Raw genomic sequence first — 22,890 nt, forward strand, 5'->3', positions numbered from 1 at the left:
TGACAACTTCTGTTTTCTTTTATGATATCTTTAAATTGTATTGTTGGCTTATTTAATTCAAAAAAATGATTTTTGAAGGTCATCTTCACTTTTTGTAATATAATCTCAATGTCTGCATACAGCATTGTATCTCTTAATTGGATATCTTATTTTTATTGTTGTTTTCAATAAGTTGAATAACATATACACTGAAGGTTGAATTCCATGACTGGAGTAGAGCTCAGAGTTCCCATCTATAAAGATGAACAAATTTACTGAGGAATTTCTCTACTAAGTGTTCAAGGTAAGATTTATGCAAGCATACTTGAAAGAGGTTGAGAAAAAATTGTGGAAGAGAAACTGGAATAGGCTTTGCAAAACACTAGTTATATGGGATAAATGGAACATTATATTTGGCAATACACATTCTTGTGTAGAGGCTTAAGTGCTGTGAGGACATTATGTTGGAGGTTTAATGGATTTTTTACAACACTCAAAAAGAATTAAATTAGAATTTAATACTTCCTATATTTTGTCCTAGTCACTAGGACATCTACGGGGATTACAAAAACAATTAATGTAACATGCGCACAAAAATTTACAATACTAAGCCCAACCATGTGGGTGACACTAAAGTCCTATCTAGGTGGAGCGCCCTCTAAGGGCGGTAGTAGGTGGCCTGGAATGTAAGGTGGGACCTCTGGTGATGAGCGTTTCCCAAATCTTTGGAAGCTTAATGCAACCGTATTTGTTAAGATTTGGTTGGTTTCTGAGCGCTGCTGCTGCTTCTAAGAAAAGTCTCTCTTTCTTGAATTTGCTGTGGTGGAGCATGGTGGTTTTCTTCCATGATACTCTGTGGGTGGTGTCCAAAACATGGTCAGCCAAGCCTGAATGGCCATAGTTGTGTTTAACGATGTACGACTTGTGTTCCTCCAGGCGGATGGATGCTGATCTGCCTGTCTGTCCAAAGTACGCAAGCTTACAGGAACAGGGTACTTTGTAAACTCCAGGCAGAGAGAGAGGAGGGAGCTAAAAAATCCATTAAACCTCCAACATAATTGGCAATACACAGTTTACATTTAAGTTATAATGTCAGAAATTAGAATTGAATGAAATACAGGAAGACGGTTTGATGTAAAATCAGGTGTGAGACAAGGATGCACATTAACTCCACTCTTATTCAATCCTCTATATGGATCAGAATGTGAAAGAAAGTGGCGTTAAACCAGAAATTAGAATTGGAGGTATCAACTTGGCTCTTTGCTTCATGCAAATATACTCCTAAACACATCAAGAGCAACTCTCCGGGGTCTAACCAAATTGAACGATAGCTGTAACAAATTTGACATGAAAATCAGAAATAGAAAGACCAAAATGTTGAAAATAGGCTATTATTATTAATATTATCAATACTTGTAATGCTATACTTCTAAATAAATCCACTACAAGTTTGCAAGATTCCCTGACTAAATTGAATAACTATTGAATAATAGATATGGTATGAAGGTCAGCATTAAAAAGACAAAGACAATGAAAATAGGTAGAATTGTTGAAAATGTCAACTGTGTTGTGAACAGGGAACCTGTAAAACATTTCAACTACTTAGGCACAATTTTTACTGAAGATGGCATGGAAATAGACAACAGAATCAACAAAGCTGGTATGGTAGGAAGTTAGCTGAATAAATTCATATGGAATAAGAGAGAAATTAGTCGGAACACTAAAGTAGCTGTATACAAGACAGTTTTAACTTATGGATCTGAGAGCTGGGTCAGAAGTAAAACACTTGACCAAAGACTAGAGACCGCAGATATGAGAGTTCAGAGAAAGATTAGAGGCATGAACAGATGGCATCAATGGCAATATCATTAAAAACGAGGATATTAGGAAAGAACTTGACATTGTTGGCATCCAAGAATGCATTAGCAGAGCTAATTTTAGGTGATATGGTCACTTAAACAGAATGGGCGAGGAAAGATTAGCAAAACAAGTGTTCTCTGCCAGGTTGGCAGGAAAACAACTCAGAGGAAGACCAAGATATTGGTGGATTGATACAGTACAATGTGCCTTAGGCGATAGAAATATAAGATCTAATAATGATAATATTGGAGTCTTGACAAGTAACAGACTGATTTGGAGGGAAATTGTAGATAGGAAGTTAGTAATGATGTAAATTTTTCATGTAGTACTATTGAGGGTACATGTCAGGAATTTGATGATGTTATTGATACATAACACCTCCAAGAAGTCCAAAGACTCATCGATGGAGGGCACCTACTTCTACAACCCTGTCTCCACTACTTGATCAACCAAGCATAGCAAACTGCCTCTACCATCATATACACCAATGCCATAGAGGTTGCACTCAACTTCTCTGCCAATTTTCTTTTTTTCTGCCAATGGCAAGTCTGTAAGTCTTGCCAATTGGCAGAAAAGTTTTCTACATTTAGCCTTTTCAAAAGTCAAACAGCTTTGTTAATGATGGTTTTGCAAGTTATTGATTTATAGTCAAAGCAACTAAGGTGGAGGTCAATTTATGTCTGTAAAGTGTGTTTCTTTTACATTTAAGTTAAAAAACTTAAATGTAAAAGAAAACTTTTACATTTAAGTTTTCTTAAATGTAAAAGTTTTCCATCTCTATGAAACAGCTAAGATTTGTGAGTATTCAAAACACTAAGCTGTGAATGAAGCTAGAATTTTTGTCTTAAGCCACTTGAGTTTTTCTTTTTTTTTTATCTCCTCCTCTTGGACTGCACTGGCACATACTAGGAGGAAATTTTGAACAAAATGTAGGCCCTCAATCCAACCTGAATATTTTTTTGTAAATTATAATAATTTTAACACAAATTTAGAAGTTAACATAGCTCAGATTAACCCTGTTAATCCATACTGTATTAAGGTTATATAATAACAGAAATACTTCATTTGTGAGTTCATTTACAAAAATTAAGAGATTGTTTAAAAAATAAATAAATTTTTGAAGATTAACTCTAAAACAAATTCTATTTAGCAGTTAATAGAATACAGGTTAACCACTATTTCTTTAATGACAGAAATATAGATATAAATAAAAAACGTTTATAAATTTCTCTTTTAAAAACTACGGCTGTTTAAGAGAAAAATGTAGAGTCAAAGTTTTCTAATCAAAATTTAAAACAATACATCGTCTTTATGCTTTTTCTCTGCATTTAAACAGAGGATAAATATGTATAATCATTCCAAGAGTTTTAAGTACTCTTTGCAAACTTTATACATACCATTATCAGGATCAGAACGATGCGGATGACTATTGACTGCACTAGGTACACCATGAGTAGCCCATCTTGTATGAGCAATTCCAACATGAGTTGGAAATGACTGATCAAGGTCTAGTTCTTGAAGATCTTTGGAAAGATTAAGGGGAAAAAATACCAATAGTTGAAATGTGTAAACTAATGGTACAAAAAAAAAAAAAAAAAAAAATCTTATTATACAAAAACTATAAGAAAATTTTATTATACCATATTTACAAGTAACAAAAGTGAATTTTTAGACTTCAGAAAACAGTCAACTGTTTGGTAAAATGAATGACAACAAATAAGGCTGTGTATTATATCCTCAGAACTGTGTTTCAGGAGTAGAATGAGCTTCATGATCTGAGATAATTGTGGATAGTTGTCTGAGGTTCAGAGGAAAAGTGTATCAAGTACTGCACAATGCAATGCTACTATGATAAGGCGGATGTACCACTGTATAAAGCATTTGTCAAGTACAATAATCCATTAGCACATGGATTACGATGAAAACATTTGGCCACCAAGTTGCTATTGTGATGTAGAAACTCTGGATTATGTCTAGAAATGAGAAAGTTTGGAATGTTGCTTATGGAAAGAGGAGAGATTATAGAGTAGGTGAGAAAAGGAGAATGTGATCACATTCCTGGAAGTTGAATAAAGATGCAAAGTGCATTGATTTTTTTTTTTTTTTTCACATGGAGAATGAAATACATTACTAGAACATATTGTGGATGCTAGAAGTGTGAATGAGTAAGGTTCAAAACAATAGAATAAGGTTCAAACAGTCACTGAAATAACTTGTTATAACAGATGAAACTGCCAGTAGTCCCATGGCAATAACATTACTTATAGCTTGATCTTGCCAAAAAAAAAAAGCTAAAAAATTTACTATAGCATACTATATTTACTAACAGATGCCAAACTCCAACTCTCAAATTCTTCATTTTCCCAAATTCCTTTTTATCATCTAAATATCATAACATACTGAAGTGTTTCTTATTTGTGGCCATGGTCACAAATAAGAAAGCAGCAGCTATACCTCAAAATGGAAAGACAGTCGCACCTAATGCCTGCAGTGACTTGCAATTGGAATGGTAAAAGATATCCATATACTCATTATCTTATCATTCATCTACCTGTTCACTGGACATCAGATGTTCAGTGATATGCCACACTAGTCCTCACCATGTGGTCTTGATGTATGATTTTCTGGAGCCTTCAAATTCTCTGAAGATCAGTCACTCCATCCATCTCATTGAGAGTCTTCCCCTTCCTCTTTTTCCAGAACTTTACCTTCTATTACTGTTTTGAGAATGGACTGGGTTACCATGGGAGTAGTAGACCCAAAACCTCCCACAATGGGAGAGGCTTTCACCCTACAGTGGGTAGAAAAAATAGGCTGTTCATCATCATCATCACCGTTTTGAGAAGTTCTCCTTCCATCCTTTCAATGTGTTCAAAGTATTTCAACTTTCTTCTGTCAATATTCTTAAAGAGCCTTAAAGTTCTACTGATCCTTTCTAGCATCCATCCATTTGCCTATCTTTTAGTATATGAAATCCTCAGCCTTCTGTAACACCACATCTCAATAGCGGCTTTTCTTATCAGACTTCTTTAGGTTCCAAGTCTCACATCCATAATTCGCTGTTGGAAAAACAGCTGCATTCAAAATTGTCAAATTTGTTCCCATGGAGATGTATAAAATCAGGAATGATAGATCTAAGAAAATTAGGAATGGTTGTTTTAACCATTCCTAATCTTCTGATGTCCTCTAAAGAACAATTCTTCCCATTAATAATGTGATCTCAGGTACTTGAACTAGCCGACTTCAATTGTTTCTTCATTAAGGTACACTTGTTTCTCAAGAGCTTCCCTGTCTATTTCCTTTGAAAATCATATTCTTTGTCTTGCTAAGATTGAATTGAAGTCCTCTGTTCTTACTGATCTTATCTTTGTCAAGAATTTGTCCTAATTCTTGCTTGTCATTATAAAGCAGTATTGTATCATCACCATATCTCAGCCTACTGATCAATCTTCCATCTATCCTATCTTAAGCTCATCCAGTGCTACATGCATGATGTCCTCAGCATAGATTATCTTACCTTTCATTTCAAATCATATGGGTAAGATGTCCAAGAATCTATTTTTCTTCACTGCATGCTATTCACCTAATTCACAAAAGCAAATTATGGAATGTATAAACAATTAGTGTCACTGCAAATAAAAAACTCAATAAAAACTACATCCAACAAAAATTATAAAACAAAAAAGAATCCTAACCAAAAAATATTAAAACCTCTAATACCTTTGGTAAGAGTATTAAAATATTAATATCCTAACCAAAGAATCTTTTACGTCCATTTGTGGCATAAATGCAAGTAATATATACATAAAGTAATACATAATATATATATATATATATATATATATATACACATAATTTACAGCCATTTACTCCTAGCCCATTTGCAACTGAATTTCAGATTGCAATTATAACCACAGTCCAATTTAACTGTACAAACTACACTGTATTCTTTCTCTGACAGCAATCAGCATTCATTATTGGCAAACTATGGATTAAAGCTGCTGGAATACTAATTACTTTAGTTGAAATTAAAGTTATTTTATGTGTCAGTCATCATAAGGAGTACTGATTATTACAAATGTGTCTCCAGAAAATCCAAAAGCTCAAACATCAGGCCCATTTGGACATTCATACTTAAATATATTCCCTCCTTTATTCATGCTGGGCAGCGAATGTGTTAAACGAGGGAATTAAACCGCTAGCAGGAACTAGCTTTAGCATATGTATGTCACTTCCACATCAGGTTGTTACATTTTCACGAAGATTATATGGTAGTGTTCAACCTTTTTTACTACGCGAGCTACTTTTCTATAAAACGTTATTCGGCAATCTACTCTCTTATTTAGATCGCGTTCCCCCAACCTGATATCTGATTACACACAAATAAACTAAAAAAAATACACAACTAAAAACTTTGTGCATTTAAAAATTTATCACTTTTAATTATTTTAATACAACAAAAAAAAAAAAAAAATATATTGGAATAAAATATTTATTTCTCTATTTTGGAAAACCAAAGTTAGAAAAAACAACAGATTGATTACAAACTCACAAGTTACAGGAAATGCTGGTTGATTAAAAAAAAAAATTAATGTGAAATTTGGCATTGTTTGGACCTTGCAATATTTCCATAGTCAAGTTGGTATGAAAAAGTGGCCAATCGCAGACAATCATCCAAATGATCATTTGTAATTTGGTTTCTTAATTGATCTTTTATGACAGTCATATTTGAAAAAGCGGATTCTGACAAGTATGTTGATCCTGGGGGAGTTCTTTCGCTTGGTTGAACAGCGGGAAGGAGTGATGACAAGAGGCCATCCCTGGAAGTCACGAAAGGAAACTGTGAGCAAGAGAGTAAGGAGTGGTTTCTTTGCGTGGAGGGTGGCTGAACCGTGGAACGCATTGCCTGATGGAGTGGTGGGAGCGAGAACGGTCAATGAGTTTAAAGAGTGGTATGATAGACTTTGTGTTTCTTAGGGGGGACCTCCCCTCGATAAGTCTTGACAGACTTTATGTTCTTAGGAAGGACCTCCCACAATGAGTCTTTTGACTCCATGGAGGCCTGAATAATAATAATGTCAATCCAAAACACAGCAGAATTTTTCACACAATATCAGTTAATATTAGGAATTTTTCATGCGCATACTTCCGTGATGAAATTTGAAATTCCTCTGATGTTCAAGTTTTCTTGAAATGGATTATTGATAAAAGATACAATCATTTCAGTTTTATTAAAATCTTTAAATCTTGAATTTATTTCTTCCTCAACTAATTCTATTTCACGAATAAATTCTTTTAAATCATAGTGGAACATTTCTTCATTTTGTTCAAAAAATTTTAATAAATATGGGAGATTTCTAAATTCACGGTCATTTATATTTTTCTTTAATAAAAGTAAGTATTGTTGGAAAATTTTTATTGAACTTAACATGTCAATTAAATTTTTATCTCTACCTTGTAACTCTAAATTTAAATTGCTTAGCTTCGTACAGAAATCTACTAAAAATGATAAGTGTAATAGCCATCATTTATCACTCAATTGTGGATAAATATCTCCTTTTTCATCAAGAAAAATTTTTATATAATTAATTAATACAAGAAATCTTTCTAAAAATTGACTTCTGCTGAGCCAGCAAACATTATTGTACAACAGAAGTTCCCTATCATCATCTGCCTGTAATTTAAATAACTGCCGTTGCAGGGCTTTTCCTCGAACAGAACTTACAATTTTAAATGTAATATTCAAAACATCTTTTGTGTTTAATCTTTTACGACACAGTACTTGTTGGTGAATAATACAGTGGTACGTTAAAAAATCTGGATATTTGTCATTGTTTTTACATAACAATATTAAGCCTGATTTATTACTTATCATTATAGGAGCACCATCAGTAGTAGTATTAGACACAAGTTTAAAAAGCGGAAGTTTGTGTTGTTTCACACATTCATCAAATGCCGAAAAAAAATGTTTTCTCTCCTAGTCCTTTCCAATAATGGTATAATTTTCAAAAGTTCTTTACTTGAATAATCTTGAAATACCATGCAAATAAATACCATTAACTGAGCAATATCAGTGGTCATTTGATTCATCAAATTGTAATGAAAATGCAACACACTGTTGATTGTCTGACATTAACCTGGCCTGGAAACTTTTCTCCAGCAATTGGAACTCTTCCTTTTGGCAATTTGAAACCTTGTCTGTGGCCTAGAAGTAGTCTCTCTCTCTAGCGACGTCTCGAAGTGAGAAGCTCCTTTCTGGAAGCGGGAAACTCCTCTCTTAAGCAACATGGATCCGGACAGTCTCTCTGACGGCAACGACTCTGGACAGGGCGGCCTCCTCTCTGACAGCAATTCTGGAACCAGGACCACTTCTGCTTGCTTCAGTCCCTTTTTATTAGGCCTCCTCTGAGGCCTCGCATGAAGTTTGGCAACCCCCAAAGAATCGGTATGAGTCTTTCATCTTTAGTTTCAAGTTCAACACACCTTTTGTTCTCCTCTGCTTTCTTTTGATTGTAAGTTGCCAGCCATCGAAAAGTTGTTTGAACTCTTTCTGACTGACTTCGGAGATGTTTACACTTAGAGCCTGCAAGCCTTTCTCCTACATACAAGTTTCAATAACAATCTTTCTAATGCCGCCAAAACAAAGGTAAAAAACATTGCCTTTGTTTTTAACAATAACATATTCTTATTAAAGCAGTATATACAGTTAGCTTCAAAAGAGTTATTTACAAAAATATCTAATACAAACTATACCAAGACAAACAAAGTTTATTTTTTTACAATATTCACATGGGACTTAACCTAAGTAAAAAATTGATGTAATGTGCTTTGGAATATTTAATATTTAAGCTACAATCGAGTCTTTACACTTTGCTTATAATCGTATTCACTCAGCTCGCTGTTTGCCTTCCACTGATCCAAATTAATTCATTTACCCGGACTTATAAAAAAATTACTGATTTGACAATTTTAACAAAAAATAAATAATCAATAGCAATACACTTAAAGCGAATTAAAAATAATACAAAATAATGATAAATAAAATATTATGTTTTCAGTTTTAATTAAATTTGTAAGTAAGGAGGAATACACAAGAGATCGACCGGTCGATCGCAGCCTCTATATAACATATAACACCCCTGTTATATGGCATGGTAGTTGCAACTTTTTTGGTAAAATTAGTATTTGTGAAGTATCTTCATGATATTGAGTATCTCAAGTGCAATTCAAACTGATTTCAAGTTTTATATATTTTTCATATCATGATATTAGCTCTTTGCTTTATGCGGATGATGTTATACTTCTAAATAAATCTGCTACAAGTCTGCAAGATTCTCTGACTAAATTGAATAGCTGTTGTAATAGATATGGTATGAAGGTCAGCAATAAAAAGACAAAGACAATGAAAATAGGCAGAATCATTGAAAATGTCAACTGTGTTATGAATGGAGAACCTGTGGAACAAGTAAAACATTTCTGCTATTTAGGCACGATTTTTACTGAAGATGGTAAATTAAATATAGAAATAGACAATAGAATCAGCAAAGCTGGTATGGTGGGAAGTCAATTGAATAAATTCATATGGAATAAGAGAGAAATTAGTTGGAACACTAAATTAGCTATGTACAAGACAGTGTTCAAACCAGTTTTAACTTATGGATCTGAGAGCTGGGTCAGAAGTAAAACACTTGACCAAAGACTAGAGACCACAGATATGAGAGCCCTGAGAAAGATTATAGGAGTGAACAGATGGCATCAATGGCAATATCATATTAAAAACGAGAATGTTAGGAAAATACTTGACATTGTCAGCATCCAGGAATGCATTAGCAGAGCTAATCTCAGGTGGTATGGTCACTTAAACAGAATGGGCGAAGAAAGATTAGCAAAACAAGTGTTCTCTGCCAGGTTGGCAGCAAAACGACCCAGAGGAAGACCAAGATATAGGTGGATTGATACGGTACAAAGTGCTTTAGACGATAGAAATATAAGATCTGATAATTTTGGAGTCTTGTCAAGTAACAGACTGATTTGGAAGAAAATTGTAGATAGGAAATTAATAATAATGTAATTTTTTTCATGTAGTACTATCATATCCTGTATACCCCTTGAGGGTACATGGCAGGAATTTGATGATGATATATTTTTCATATGCATCTTTTGTTTTTACAAAAATTGTGTGCTTTCTGTACCCAATGACTACATTATAAAACAGCTGTATACATATTTTCTGGAATGGAAAATTTGAAAGAGGATTAGAACAAATGTATAGCATTATTTTGTTTGCTTGCATGCATGTAGCATAATGTGTGGGAGAAAAGTGTTTTTCATTATGAGGTGTTATTTGAGTTGCTTCCAATTAAAATAATTGTTGCAAAATATAGTACAAAGATGTAAAATGTCTCTATACTATATTTAGTAATACAATAAAGCTATTTGTTTTTCTTGCTTCCGCAGTATAGGAACTTGTTTATTGCAACCTTTGGAAACAACAGACATACTAAAATTCGATCTATTCCTGAATAAAAATGAATACTTCTATATACTATAAGAAGTGATTCATCTACAAGAAAATACTAGCATATGCAAGACATCTATTATAAAACAGAAGAGCTGCTGACAAAAAAAATATAATGAATGTAGGAGTCATGAAAAGGTGGATAATTACAATAATAATTGGAAATTATATATAAATATACAATATATGAAATAATATATAATAAATTTAGTTTAATCCTTTATCCAAGTGTCAGCAAACAAAATTTGCACCTGAAAATATCTTCAGGACTGGGGTAAGGCAGTACAACACCAGGCAACTTGTAGCAAAGGTGGACCAAGCTAACATCAATCCTATCTCAGTATCTCCCATAATGCAAAACACATCTCCTTGTGGAGATGTATAATGTCATGCATAACTTAATGTTATGCATCTTTGCTACGAGTTGCCCGGTGTTGTACTACCTTACCCCAGTCTTGAAGATATTTTCAGGCGCAAACTTCGTTTGCTCACACTTGGATAAAGGATTAAACTAAATTTATTATAGTCTAACCAAGTGAAAAATAAACTTTCAACATCTTTCTCTACATCCAGAGTAATTTAATAAAAAGGTAGCACACCTTTTGGCAACTCCTATAGGTAAAGATGACCTCGTCATTGCTTCTGCTTGGTATCTCCACTTCTGGGCCTGGGACACTCAAAACATACTTTCATCACTAAAAAGTACCTGTTTCCAGTCCTCTTGACCCTGATCAGTTTTTGCTTACATCATTGCAATACACGTAAAGCTGCCTTTTACTTGGAAATCTTAAGTAGCTTCATCTTAGGCACACATGATTTAAAACTCAATTTGTGAAATCTCAATGCCATAGATCTAGACACATTCTTTCCATTTCCTGTAAAAATACCTTACACTTCTGAAGTAGGTTATTCTTCCCGATATTCTTCAATCTCCTCTCGTCTCTTGATGTAGTTATTACCTTTTGACTGCTATTGCAGCGTTTATTTTGAAAACTCTAGTTATTAGAATACTGTCTCAATACTCTACTCATGCTTGCTTGAGAACATTTCAATTCCTTAGCTATAAACTGTTGAGTTTGGCCTCCTTTGTGGAGAGAGACCACATGAAACTTCTTGGCTTCCAATATGTCACTCGCTTGATCCATGCTTTGCAAATGATTACTTGAAATCCACATGCAAATGATTCCTCGCACACCAGTCCTGCAGCTATTGAAATATGCTATTTTAATGCTTTCCTTAAAACCAATCAGAAAAATTTGGAATATTCTAATATTTTGAACCATAAAAATTATTCTAATTTTGTGAATTTTTCAAATAACAGTTTTCTTATAATTTATATTACATTTTTATGTGTTTACATGGTTATATAAACTACAAAGTACATAGATTTAGATGATGCTAATTCATATTTGGTAATAATTATTTTTTATGCAATAAATTAGAATTGCAAATCATTCAACACATTTTCTTTGATTATTCTAATTTTTTAATTCAGAAGTGTATATTGTTAATTTCCATAAGTAATATTGTTAAGTCTCAAATTATCTGCCATCCTCTTTCATTCAGTACCAACTAATGGAATACACTACATTAGGTGAGGACTGAGGGTCAGTTTTGTTCTCTCTGCATTCCTTAAAGACTATGTAGCATTAGCTTGCTTTGACCCTTAACTCTCAGCAGGATGATACTAGTAGAACAACTGCTATAGAGAATACAGCTTGAGAACTGGAGTGTAATGGGAAAGAAGGGAGGAGGGACTAATGGTGAGTGGGCAGATGGTATGAGTAATTGAATAAACCTGATATAAATAAGGTGATATCACCATATGCTTTGAGGGAATGTTTCAGGAAGTCAGCAGCTTTGATGTACCTTTTTAACATAAGTTTTATGTGTGGTTCCCACCCACAAAAGTTTATTATAAACCTATAGTACATTTTGTACTGTGGGTGAGCTAAAAATTTTTTTTGCCATTTTTTAACAATTTTTATATACATATCTATTTTTTGTAATTTTCCCTTCATTTTTATATAGTTCAGAAACCCTGTTCTAGAGACAAAACATGGAACTTTTTCAAGCCACTTCTCAAATAAGCAGGAACAATTTATAGACTTCAATTCAAGCAGTGAAATTAAAGACACTTTTGTGTCTTTTGATTTCACAAACATCTAAATTGTCCAGGATTACCAGGATGTGTTGTTAATGCAAGGAGTGTTGAGGATTTAAGATTCTATATGATAAATGCCTCCAATAAGCAGGACAGTGGTCTCACACCAGGCAATGATGTTCAACTCCCACTTAAATTGAGCTAAGTTTCACTTCATAAAGCATGTATCAAGAAAAGCTTCAAATTACAAGCCAGTAATTGTGACCAATTAAGAATAATTCGTCACAAAGTTTCAACAAAAGTTGTTGCTGCATATCTTCACATATATCACCAATTCGCTAAGCAACAGTATTATTTGATACTGTTGCTTAGCGAGGTATGCACTGCAGTTGTTTAGTAAAATTTTATTCAAGCATAGTTTCCACAATATCAATCGCAGCTGGCAGAATTAGGTCATCTCCGAAAGTGTGGGGCTTTTTGCACCTAGCTATTTTATATGCAAGAAGCTAGTAAAGCTTCTTCATTTACATACAAAGCTATTTTAATGCTATATTTTTGCTTTTCAAAAAATTTTAGTTTGGCAGCAAAGACCTCTCAAGGTTTGTTAACATACTCCTTATGAAGTATTTCCAAATGTCTCAAGTTTATTCGGTTTCATGATATCAGCCTGTTTTTTTTGCATTTTTTGAACAAATAACACACCGCAGTCTTTCTTCATTTACTTTAGTCTTCATAAAACCGAAATCTAAATAGTCTGCTGCATACTTTATTGATTTTACTTTCAGAGTGATATTCTGTGAACCTGAATTTGTTGATGCCGACACTCCACAGTCGTCAGATGCCTACTTATCCAATTAAAAATTTATCCATTTTTCTAGACTAGAAAAGATTGTTTTTATACTGTGTATCATAGCTGTTGTGAACAGGAGTAAAATAATGCCGACCATCGACTTCTCACTGTTGGTTACTGCCATCTTGTCATTTCAATCCTTGTTTATACTCAAGGAAACATTTCCAGAACATTCGAGACTTCCTGTGATGAAATCGCAAATGCCGGATCTATACAATTTTCGCAAGATTTGATGACATTTAAATTTGTATGAATATTTAAACATTTTAATTTCTAGTTTTTTTTTTTAATTTACTGTATTATTACTAAATTAGCTGTATGCAAGACAGTGTTCAAACCAGTTTTAACTTATGGATCTGAGAGCTGGGTCAGAAGTAAAATACTTGGCCAAAGACTAGAGACCGAAGATACGAGAGCCCTGAGAAAGATTATAGGAGTGAACAGATGGCATCAATGGCAATATCATATTAAAAATGAGGATATTAGGAAAGAATTTGATATTGTCAGCATCCAGGAATGCATTAGCAGAGCTAATCTCAGGTGGTATGGTCACTTAAATAGAATGGGAGAGGAAAGATTAGCAAAACAAGTGTTCTCTGCTAGGTTGGCAGGAAAACGACCCAGAGGAAGACCAAGATATAGGTGAATTGATATGGTACAAAGTGCCTTAGATGATAGAAATATAAGATCTGATAATGTTGGAGTCTTGACAAGTAACAGACTGATTTGGAGGAAAATTGTAGATAGGAAATTAGTAATGATGTAATTTTTTCATGTAGTACTGTCATATCCTGTACACCCCTTGAGGGTACATGGCAGGAATTTGATAATGATTAATTTCTAGTTTTTTTTTTAGTTTTGCTAACTTTTATGGTTTTGTCAGTGTCTCAACACAAGAATTGCAAGGGGAGAAGGAGGGAAGGCACCACAAAAACTAATATTAAAAAATGAGACACACATGAAAGAAGGTTGAGAAACACTGGTGAGGACCAAGAATCAGAACTAGGTTGACAGCTGCATCTCATCTAATGGACAACATTGGTTTTGCTGAAGGAAGACCATGTTCTAACAGTTTGCTTATGAAAGGTGACAAATGAACTGGAAGATACATACAAAGTGGTATTTAGATTCTGCAAAAGCCTTTGACAAATTGCCACATGAGAAGATGGTATTTAAATTGGAACAGATGGGGTTGGATAGTAGATTAGCGTACTGGATTGGAAATTATCAGGTAGGCAACAGCAAGAGTGAGTGAGTGTGAGAGAGAGAACAATGATCCAGAAGAGGAAGTCACTAGCATGCTTCAAGGGTGTCTGGGAATGCTGCTGTTTAATATTAATGACATTGGGAAAGGTTACAATGGGAATATGCAGTTGTTTGTAGTGATACAAAGTTTGGAAAAAACTATGAAGAATACAGCAGATCTCCTGCATGACATGAAAAGACTGGGTGACTGGGAAAGTGAGTGGGGTTTCCAGTTCAATATTGCAAAGTGTAAGGTTCTAAGATGAGATGCACAGCAATTGTGAGAGATATCTTAGACATGCAGGAGATGAATAATATAGTGGGAGGGGTTAATGATGAAGAAAGCATTGCATATAATGTTAATGCAGAGGACTGATATATAGAAGATTATGACTTTGATCAGGCCATGTATGGATTATTATACACACATTTGGTCACCAACTTATCAATCAGATGAAATATTGGAAAGGGTGCAGAGACAATTGACTAAGGTGGGTTCTAGTCTGTGAAATGTTCAGTATGAAGAGAGATTGAGGAAATACAATTTATAAGTGTAGAGGATAAGAGCAGTGGGGGGTGAGATATGATGAAAACATAAGTTGCCTTAAATTGCCAAAGAAGATGTGAGTATGAAGGAGAGGGTAGATATATATTTTTTGCATGCAGATGGTCAGTGATTGGAATGCATTGCATGAGTGTAGCGAGTGCAAAGACAGTCAATGTACTTAAGACACAGCATAATGAGCTGTATGTGTGACAGTAGGTCTTTTCATGTGTTGACTCCATGGAGGTCTCATGATCATCTCATCTAATGAGATGATCAAATTCAAGATCCTTGCATCATACCCTGCTTACAATCCAAAGTTCTTTATAAAAAAAAAAAAAAGACATTCACATGTTTTCGGATGTCATTTCCACATTCCAGTATTTATTACCATAATTAAAATCACTCATAATAATCACTCTTTTCTTATTTGATAGACTAATTTGTCTATACATATTCTTGTCACTGCCCCTCCACTTTATCAAGGTCTATAACAATATCCAACTAACTTCATCCTGGCCACCTCTATCTCTCACCATACTGTCTCAATCACTATAGTCCATTCTGGAAGATAATCTTCCAGAATAGAATACAAATAAATAGTTTACTGGGTAGTTTCTGACCTCTGGAATGTCAAGTATGAGGAAAGATTGAAAAGATGTAATTTGCAGAGTCTAGTGGAGAGAAGGAAGAGGGGAGATATGATAGAGACCTACAAGTTGGTAAGGGGTTGTTATAGGATCAATGGTGGAGAAGTTCTACAGAGAGTAGTGGAGAACCAGAGGTCATCCCCGGAAACTGTATAAAGAGGGTGTGAGTAGGGGAGTGAGAGGCAGGTTTTTTTTCGTGCAGAGTTGTGAGTGATTGGAATGCCTTGCCTGAGAGGGTGGTGTCTGCAAGGAGTTTGAATGTGTTTAAGACACGGTATGATGAGATGTGTGCGAGATAAAAGGACCGCCTAGATGAGTCTTTGACTCCATGAGGTCTTGTTTAATAATAGTAGTAGTAATAATAATAACTACAGAATCACAAGTATGCCACAGTTAACTTTGTTATGTAAATATTTCGTCATATCATAAGACATCAGTACAATTATTGAACAGTAGGAATTGAATTCAAAGAACAGTAGCACACATGCTTAAATTGGAATCCCTGTACAGTCACATGTTCGTGGATTAAACCTGATGGACTAAAATTAAAAATAATTAACTCTACCCTATATATATATATATAAAAAATGATAAGCCTTTTTATGTCACATTTTCTGAAACTCAGAGGCTACCCTGAGTGTTGAGTCTTCAAAATTAGAGTCATCAGAATTCAAGGAGAACAGGACTACCAGTCGGGAACATGGGGGTTGGGTGCTGTAGCCCCCTAGTTAAAATATAACAGATAAATTTACTTAATACAATTCAGTATAATTTTCCAAACTTAAAGAATAGTGAGACAGTCATTCCAATGAAGATCAGGTCTATGAAGTAAGGCTTAAGCACTTTCTTTATATAAACATTCATGTTTACATATGGATCTATGCAGCAGCTTAGCATTTTGCCATTGGATCCTGTGGTTAGCATTTGACTCCAGGTTGTGCAAAGCGATTTGTGAGGTTTGATAAGACAGATGTGGTCTTGATGTTCAGAGATGTGTTTATTTATAGATCTTCCTGTTTGCCCATAGTAAGACAAGTTATACAAACATGGTACTTCATATATGCCAGGTAGCATCATCAGTGAGATTTTGTAAAAGGTAGCAAGTTGTGAATTTGGTTGATGGGTTTATAGGTAGAAATGATTGATATTTTTTCATAATTTTTGCCACACATTCAGAAACGCCTTTAATATATGCTATAGGAGTCCTGTGAGCTTATTGTCTGGGTTGATTTGTAGGAGAGTGGTTAATTATTTTTTGGATTATATCCATTTAGTAAGGGTGATAATTTCCAGTTTTTGTTTTAGAAATTCTTCAGAAGAATAAATCTTGTGTGCTCTGGATATTAAAGATTTTATGATGCCATATTTTTGTGATGGATGGTTACCTGATGTATTGGTGGATACAACGGCCTAAAAAAGTTGGTTTCCAGTAAAGTGGAAATAGATCCATCTTGTTTATGCTGGATGTGTATATCAAGAAAGGAATTCCCTTTTGATGATTCTTTTTCTAGTGTGAATTTGGTACGAGGATGTAGAGTGTTGATTTTTTATTGTAGAAATGAGTAGAGTTCTGATTCTGTGTGACTCCAAACTGCAAAGATGTCATCAATGTACTGTAGCCAAATTGTTGGTTTTGGATCAAGAGCAATAATTCTTTCTTCTAGGTGTTCAAGAAAAAAGTTGGCTAAGTCAGGTGATAAGAGTGAGCCCATCGCTGTTCCTTCCTCTTGTTTATATTTTTATCTTTCCATGTGAAATAACCTGATGTGATTGCAAATTTGAATAATTCCATTATGTCCAATGGAAATTTTTGGGTTAAAAATTCTATTGTCTCTTTGTGAGGGATATTGGCGAAGAGAGAGATACAATGTAAAAGCTTACTACCATATCTGTATCTGCTAGTTTAATGTGTTATTCTTGTATGAAATTCTATGGAATTTTTTTTTATCGAAGAAGCCGAGTGGCTAATGAGGGGAGGAAGAAGGTTAGACAGAAATCTTTATTTTTTTTTTTATATACATGGGACTGCCTGTAGAATCCACAATAGGTCTAAGTGGACAGTTACTTTTATGTAATTTTGGTTAATCATATATTCTAGGCAGTCTTGCATGGTATGTTTTGAGTCTTTTGATGTTTCTTGCTCTATGGATGTTGTTTCATCCAATAACAAGTATTTTTTAAGCTGTCTTTTGGTAGGATCATTTATTAAGCTGGGAATATGTATTGCGATCACAAAGCAGTAAATTCATTTTCTGATCGTATAATTTAGCAACTATGACTACAGTGGTATTGCCTTTGTCAGCTTTGGTGATAATTTATTAACAGTGTATAAAAGTTATTAACTGTGGCATAGATGTAATTCTAGTTATAATTTCATCTGCCCTTCAAACTCATCTGACACATTCACAAAGTGAACTCCTTTCTCACACAACTCTGTTAACATGTTATTCATAATCTTTGCTTGCTGTTGCAACATGACATACCTGGCCATGCCACCTTTGACTTGCACAATCTTGACATCTACTCTCACATTCTTCTGACCAATCAAATCATTTGCTCTTAACCACTTACAACTCTTGGCTACTTACTCTTTATATCCAAAACCTGCTCATTCTTCCTCCTGGAAAACCAATCTTGTGCACCTTCTCATTCACACCTCTAATAACCGAATCCCTACACAGTATCATTTATTTTTTTTTTTACTTCTTTCACATGAACCACTTTCATCATATTCCACCCTTCCTCACCTTTCTATTTATATCTTGAAGTTTTCACTGTTATTCATTTATTATTCACCATCTTTTTCATCATCGGTCTTGCTCACAATTTCACTGCCAGTCACACCACCATTCACACATTTCTCTCTACTTGAGAATTAGTTCTCAAGTAGAGAACTAATGCTCTACTTGACACTGCTGCACTCTTTCTTGGCATCAGTCTCAGTCACTGCTTTGCTGTTAGTTTATTATTTCTCTATTAGTCTCATTTGATTCCATATCTGCAGGCATATGATTCTCCTTTCTGACCATTCCTACTCACATTCTCACACTCCATATTCTTTCACCTTTGGTCCATGACTGCTTACTTCCCATATTCTCTATTGATTCAAGGATGACACATATTACTCTGCCAAATTTCTGCATACCCATACTCACATCTCTTATTTAACCCATTCTCATGCAGATCTTCAACCTCTCTCTCCATGCATGTGTATTGCATTCATGGCAGCATACTATCTTTGAAAAAACCAGCACTATTCACGATATTTGCTTTTTTCCCTGTTGATATAATAACCTCACTTTGCCATTTTGTCTCAGATTGATGAATAAGGATTACATGCTCAGATTAATAAACAGCCTAATACTCAACTGAATAGTACACATGAATCCCATCTATCATACAACAAAATTCAACCTAAGTCTATGTGACTTTTTTTTTTAAATTGTAAACTTCCATGTAGTTTCGTTTGATTTTATTGGCACAAGGACAACTAATGCTATAGCATTAGTTGTCCTTGCTACAGCATTGCACCACTGCACAGTGATATGTTTATATAATTTTGAAGTGAATTACGAATATTTAGAAATTCATCTAGGTGTCAATACATCTTTGAATTAAGTTATTTGCATACATAAAATGTGTTCCATGTGATACTAAATTTCACATTTTGAGTTATATGAATGAAATGCAAATTAGAAATTAAGTCCCTTTCTGGTGAAGTTTTTCAATTTCACTTTTTATTCTAACACTGCTATATTAGAGAAAATAAAAAAATCACTTACTCCAAATTTCATTTTCTAGCATTTTGACTTTCCCACTTCTTCGAATAATAGCTGTATTACTCCCTTCTAGATCATTATCAAAAGCTACACCTGCATAGAATAATTTTACATATGTGAAAAACATTATTTTAATACTTGTATTATTTTATTATCAAATTTATACACAGTATGCTCAGTATAGCAAACACTGCTCTAACAAACTCATTTTTATATATATGAGTGTGTGCGTATATAAAAATGAATGCATAAACATGATCTGAACTAGCATTTTCAAAACTTTATATAGCTGGAATTTACAGGAGGATTTGAAGTTTCGAATCCTCCAGTAAAGCCACATCTGCTCTATTTCTCATAGTTCCCAACATCTGCAAAACAACTGTCCATCGTTATTTAAACTCTTAACATTAAAATACAAGTTAAATAATGGTCAGAAAACAGACTTCTAGAACACATCACTAGTGATTTCCCTCTTCTGAGGATACTGCTCCACCACACCCAACTTACTAAAACCTATCAGACAGCCAATTCTCCTATTCAATTCACTGATCTATTATCTCTAATCCTATATGTTCCAGTTTAATTACCAACTTGTCATGTAGTAATAAAAGCCCATTGCAAAATCTAAATGCACCTATATATGCATCTTGTAATGCATTTGCCAGCCTGTAATATGCAAGTAGATTCATAATTAAATTTAATGTGATGAATCTATTATTATTCTCATGATTCAGGCCTCCATGGAATCACAAGACTCATTGTGGGAGGCACACCCTAGAAAAAGTCTATCATACCACTCCTTGAACCCACTGACCGTTCATGCTCTCACCATTATCAGGCAATTCATTCCATGGCTCAATCACTCTCCATGAAACCACTCCTTACCCTCTTGCTCACAACTTCCTTTCGTAACTTCTAGGGATGGTCCCTTGTCCTCGCTCCACCCTGTTCCACCAAACAAAAGAACTTCCCAGTGTCAACCCTGTAACAATCTCTCAATAGTGTTTAAAAGTTTCAATCATATCATCTCTTCTATCTACCGAACTCTGCAGTCCACATTCCCTCAGCCTATCCTCATAACTAACATTGTACAGTTCTGATATCATCTGTTATTTGCTTCTGCACTCTTTCTATGATTAATTTATCCCGCTTCAAATCAGTACAAAACTAATTAAATATGTTTAATCGTTCAGGTATTTTGTCTCTATCACAGAAACATCTTCAGGATACAATGGTAAAATTGTAATAACACAACACAATAAGTGGAAAAAATTACTATTTTAAGCCTGAAGTCCTATGAGGGATGCCTTCTATGGGTGTTCTTGGGTAGAAGACTTAAGAATTAAAGTTTCCCAAATCTTGGGAAGTGTAATGCAACCATATTAATTTAGATTGGGCTGATTTTTTTAAATCTGCCACTGATTCTAAAAACATCTTTTAAATTTGTATTTGCTATGATGAAACATAGCAGCTTTTTCCCTCATCTGATTCTGTGAAAATTATCTAAGGCATAGTCAGCAAGCAGACTGACCATGGTTGTGGAAGGGGATGTATTTCTTGTGTTCACAAGGGTAGATGTTGGCAGATCTTCCATTTTGACCATAATATAAGCTGCAAGAACAAGAAACTTTGTAAAACCCTGAAACAGAAGTGGAGAGAAAGTGAATCTTAGATTATATTTGTTATCTGCTGTTAATTAGCTCTCTGAGCAGAATTCTTCTATTCTCAACCCTAAACTCTGGAGTATTCTGATATTTTAGATAAATCTGCTTGCAAAGAATTTCAGAATATAAAGGATAAACATAAAAAAAAAATAAAAACCTTCACAGATCTTTTTCTCAACCACAGAACCTCTTCAAGTTGTCACTAACCTTTCATCAAGACTCAACATAACAGCCATTCACATCTTTGGCCTCAATCAATGCAGTATCACCTCAAATTCATAATTTAGAAATCATGTAGCATACACCCTCTGTCCAAAAAGAAACCAAACTTTTCGAAAACAGAAGAGACTAGTGGCGCCACCTGTTTCTTTTTGCTGTCAAAAGTGGCGACCTTCATTAGTGTTGTGTCAACTGTTTATGACAGTTGTTTCATTAGAGGTATTACCAAGTTATAGTGCTTGGTAAAACTTTTACCAAGAATGCCATCACACTATATATTCCTACATTGCAAAAATATTAAATGAAGCATTTATGTAAAATTACTGATGTCACCCTTTTGTGATAAACATGAATGATTTACCTGCAGAATCATATCCACGATATTCTAATCTCTGCAATCCCTTGATGAGAAATTCTAGTATTTCCTTCCGTGTACGAGGTTCTAGATAATTCAGGTAAGCAAAAATACCTATAATGGGGAGAGAAAAGTATGGTGAAAGTTATAAATAATTAAAAATAAAATGAGTACAATGATGTACACATGGAAAAGGTTCAAGGAAACTGGAGTGATACATACCTGGTAACCCACATCATCTATTAAATCTCCTGAGACTGTTATGTTTAAAAAGGTAGGTTAAGAGTAGTGAAAATAGGAAAGGAGTAAAAGAGAAGGGTAAGATAAAAATTTCTGTGAAATTCTGAAAAGCAGGAAATAATGAAAGCAAGAATGAGAAATATCAAGTAAGAGCTAAGAAAGTGATGAGTAAAGATAATTTCTTGCAGCTGAGGAGACTAAATAGGCTAAAAAAAATTATCTGGAGTTGATGTATAGCCAGTAAGAAGAAAAATTAATAAATTTTAGTTGAGCAAAATTATGAACAACTATAATGAAAAATACAGTGGTGTTATTTCATGAGCACCTTTATTTGATATGGATCACTGCATACCTCTCTTCCGTTATGAATTCCTATTCATATCTCCTTCTGAAGAAAAATTAAGAATTTGAACAGGAAAAAAAGTGCAAGGATGGTGATGTTCTAAGTTCAGCACTGCTAATTTCAGTAAAATCACAATTTTACACTTCAGAAAATGTCAGAGATTGTATAAGAGGATTACTATTGTTATTATTAAGAGACCTCCAGGGAGTCAGGACCTCATCGAGGGAGTCGATAGCAGGTAGGACAGCTATTCGCACTAGCTGTCCTACCTGTTCTTGAATTCGTTCACACTATTTGCACACACACATCCAATGGCAATCCATTCCAATCATGCACTATGAGAGAAAATTCTAGTCCTCACCCCCTTCTCGACAGCATTCATTCTCAACTTCCAAAAATGTCCTCACATCATTTCCTCACCCTCCATAAAATTAAAAATTCCATCTCCTGAAATTCTGTATAACTCTTTTGGAAGTTTGTAACTCTCAATCTCAATAATCTTTCTCCTGTTTGCTAGTATCTGCAGTCTACAAATCTTAA

General features: G+C 34.3%; 1 protein-coding gene across 1 annotated transcript in view; it reads right to left on the reverse strand.

Annotated features, from left to right (window-relative positions):
* The window catches only part of LOC150095883 (glutamine--fructose-6-phosphate aminotransferase [isomerizing] 2-like), a 240,259-nt gene that overhangs the window by 205,473 nt on the left and 11,896 nt on the right, over nucleotides 1-22,890 (reverse strand). The window contains exons 2-4 of the mRNA XM_090409642.1: nucleotides 21,774-21,881; nucleotides 19,533-19,622; nucleotides 3,237-3,362 (exon numbers count right to left, since the gene is read on the reverse strand). Coding sequence (XP_090265768.1) covers nucleotides 3,237-3,362; nucleotides 19,533-19,622; nucleotides 21,774-21,881 — 324 coding nt within the window. The remainder of the gene's footprint in view (nucleotides 1-3,236; nucleotides 3,363-19,532; nucleotides 19,623-21,773; nucleotides 21,882-22,890) is intronic.

The sequence above is a fragment of the Typopeltis vanoorti genome, chromosome 19 (genome assembly GCF_054136105.1).
Source record: "Typopeltis vanoorti isolate ZY-2024b chromosome 19, IOZ_Tvanoo_1.0, whole genome shotgun sequence".
NCBI classification, from domain to species: Eukaryota; Metazoa; Arthropoda; class Arachnida; order Uropygi; family Thelyphonidae; genus Typopeltis; species Typopeltis vanoorti.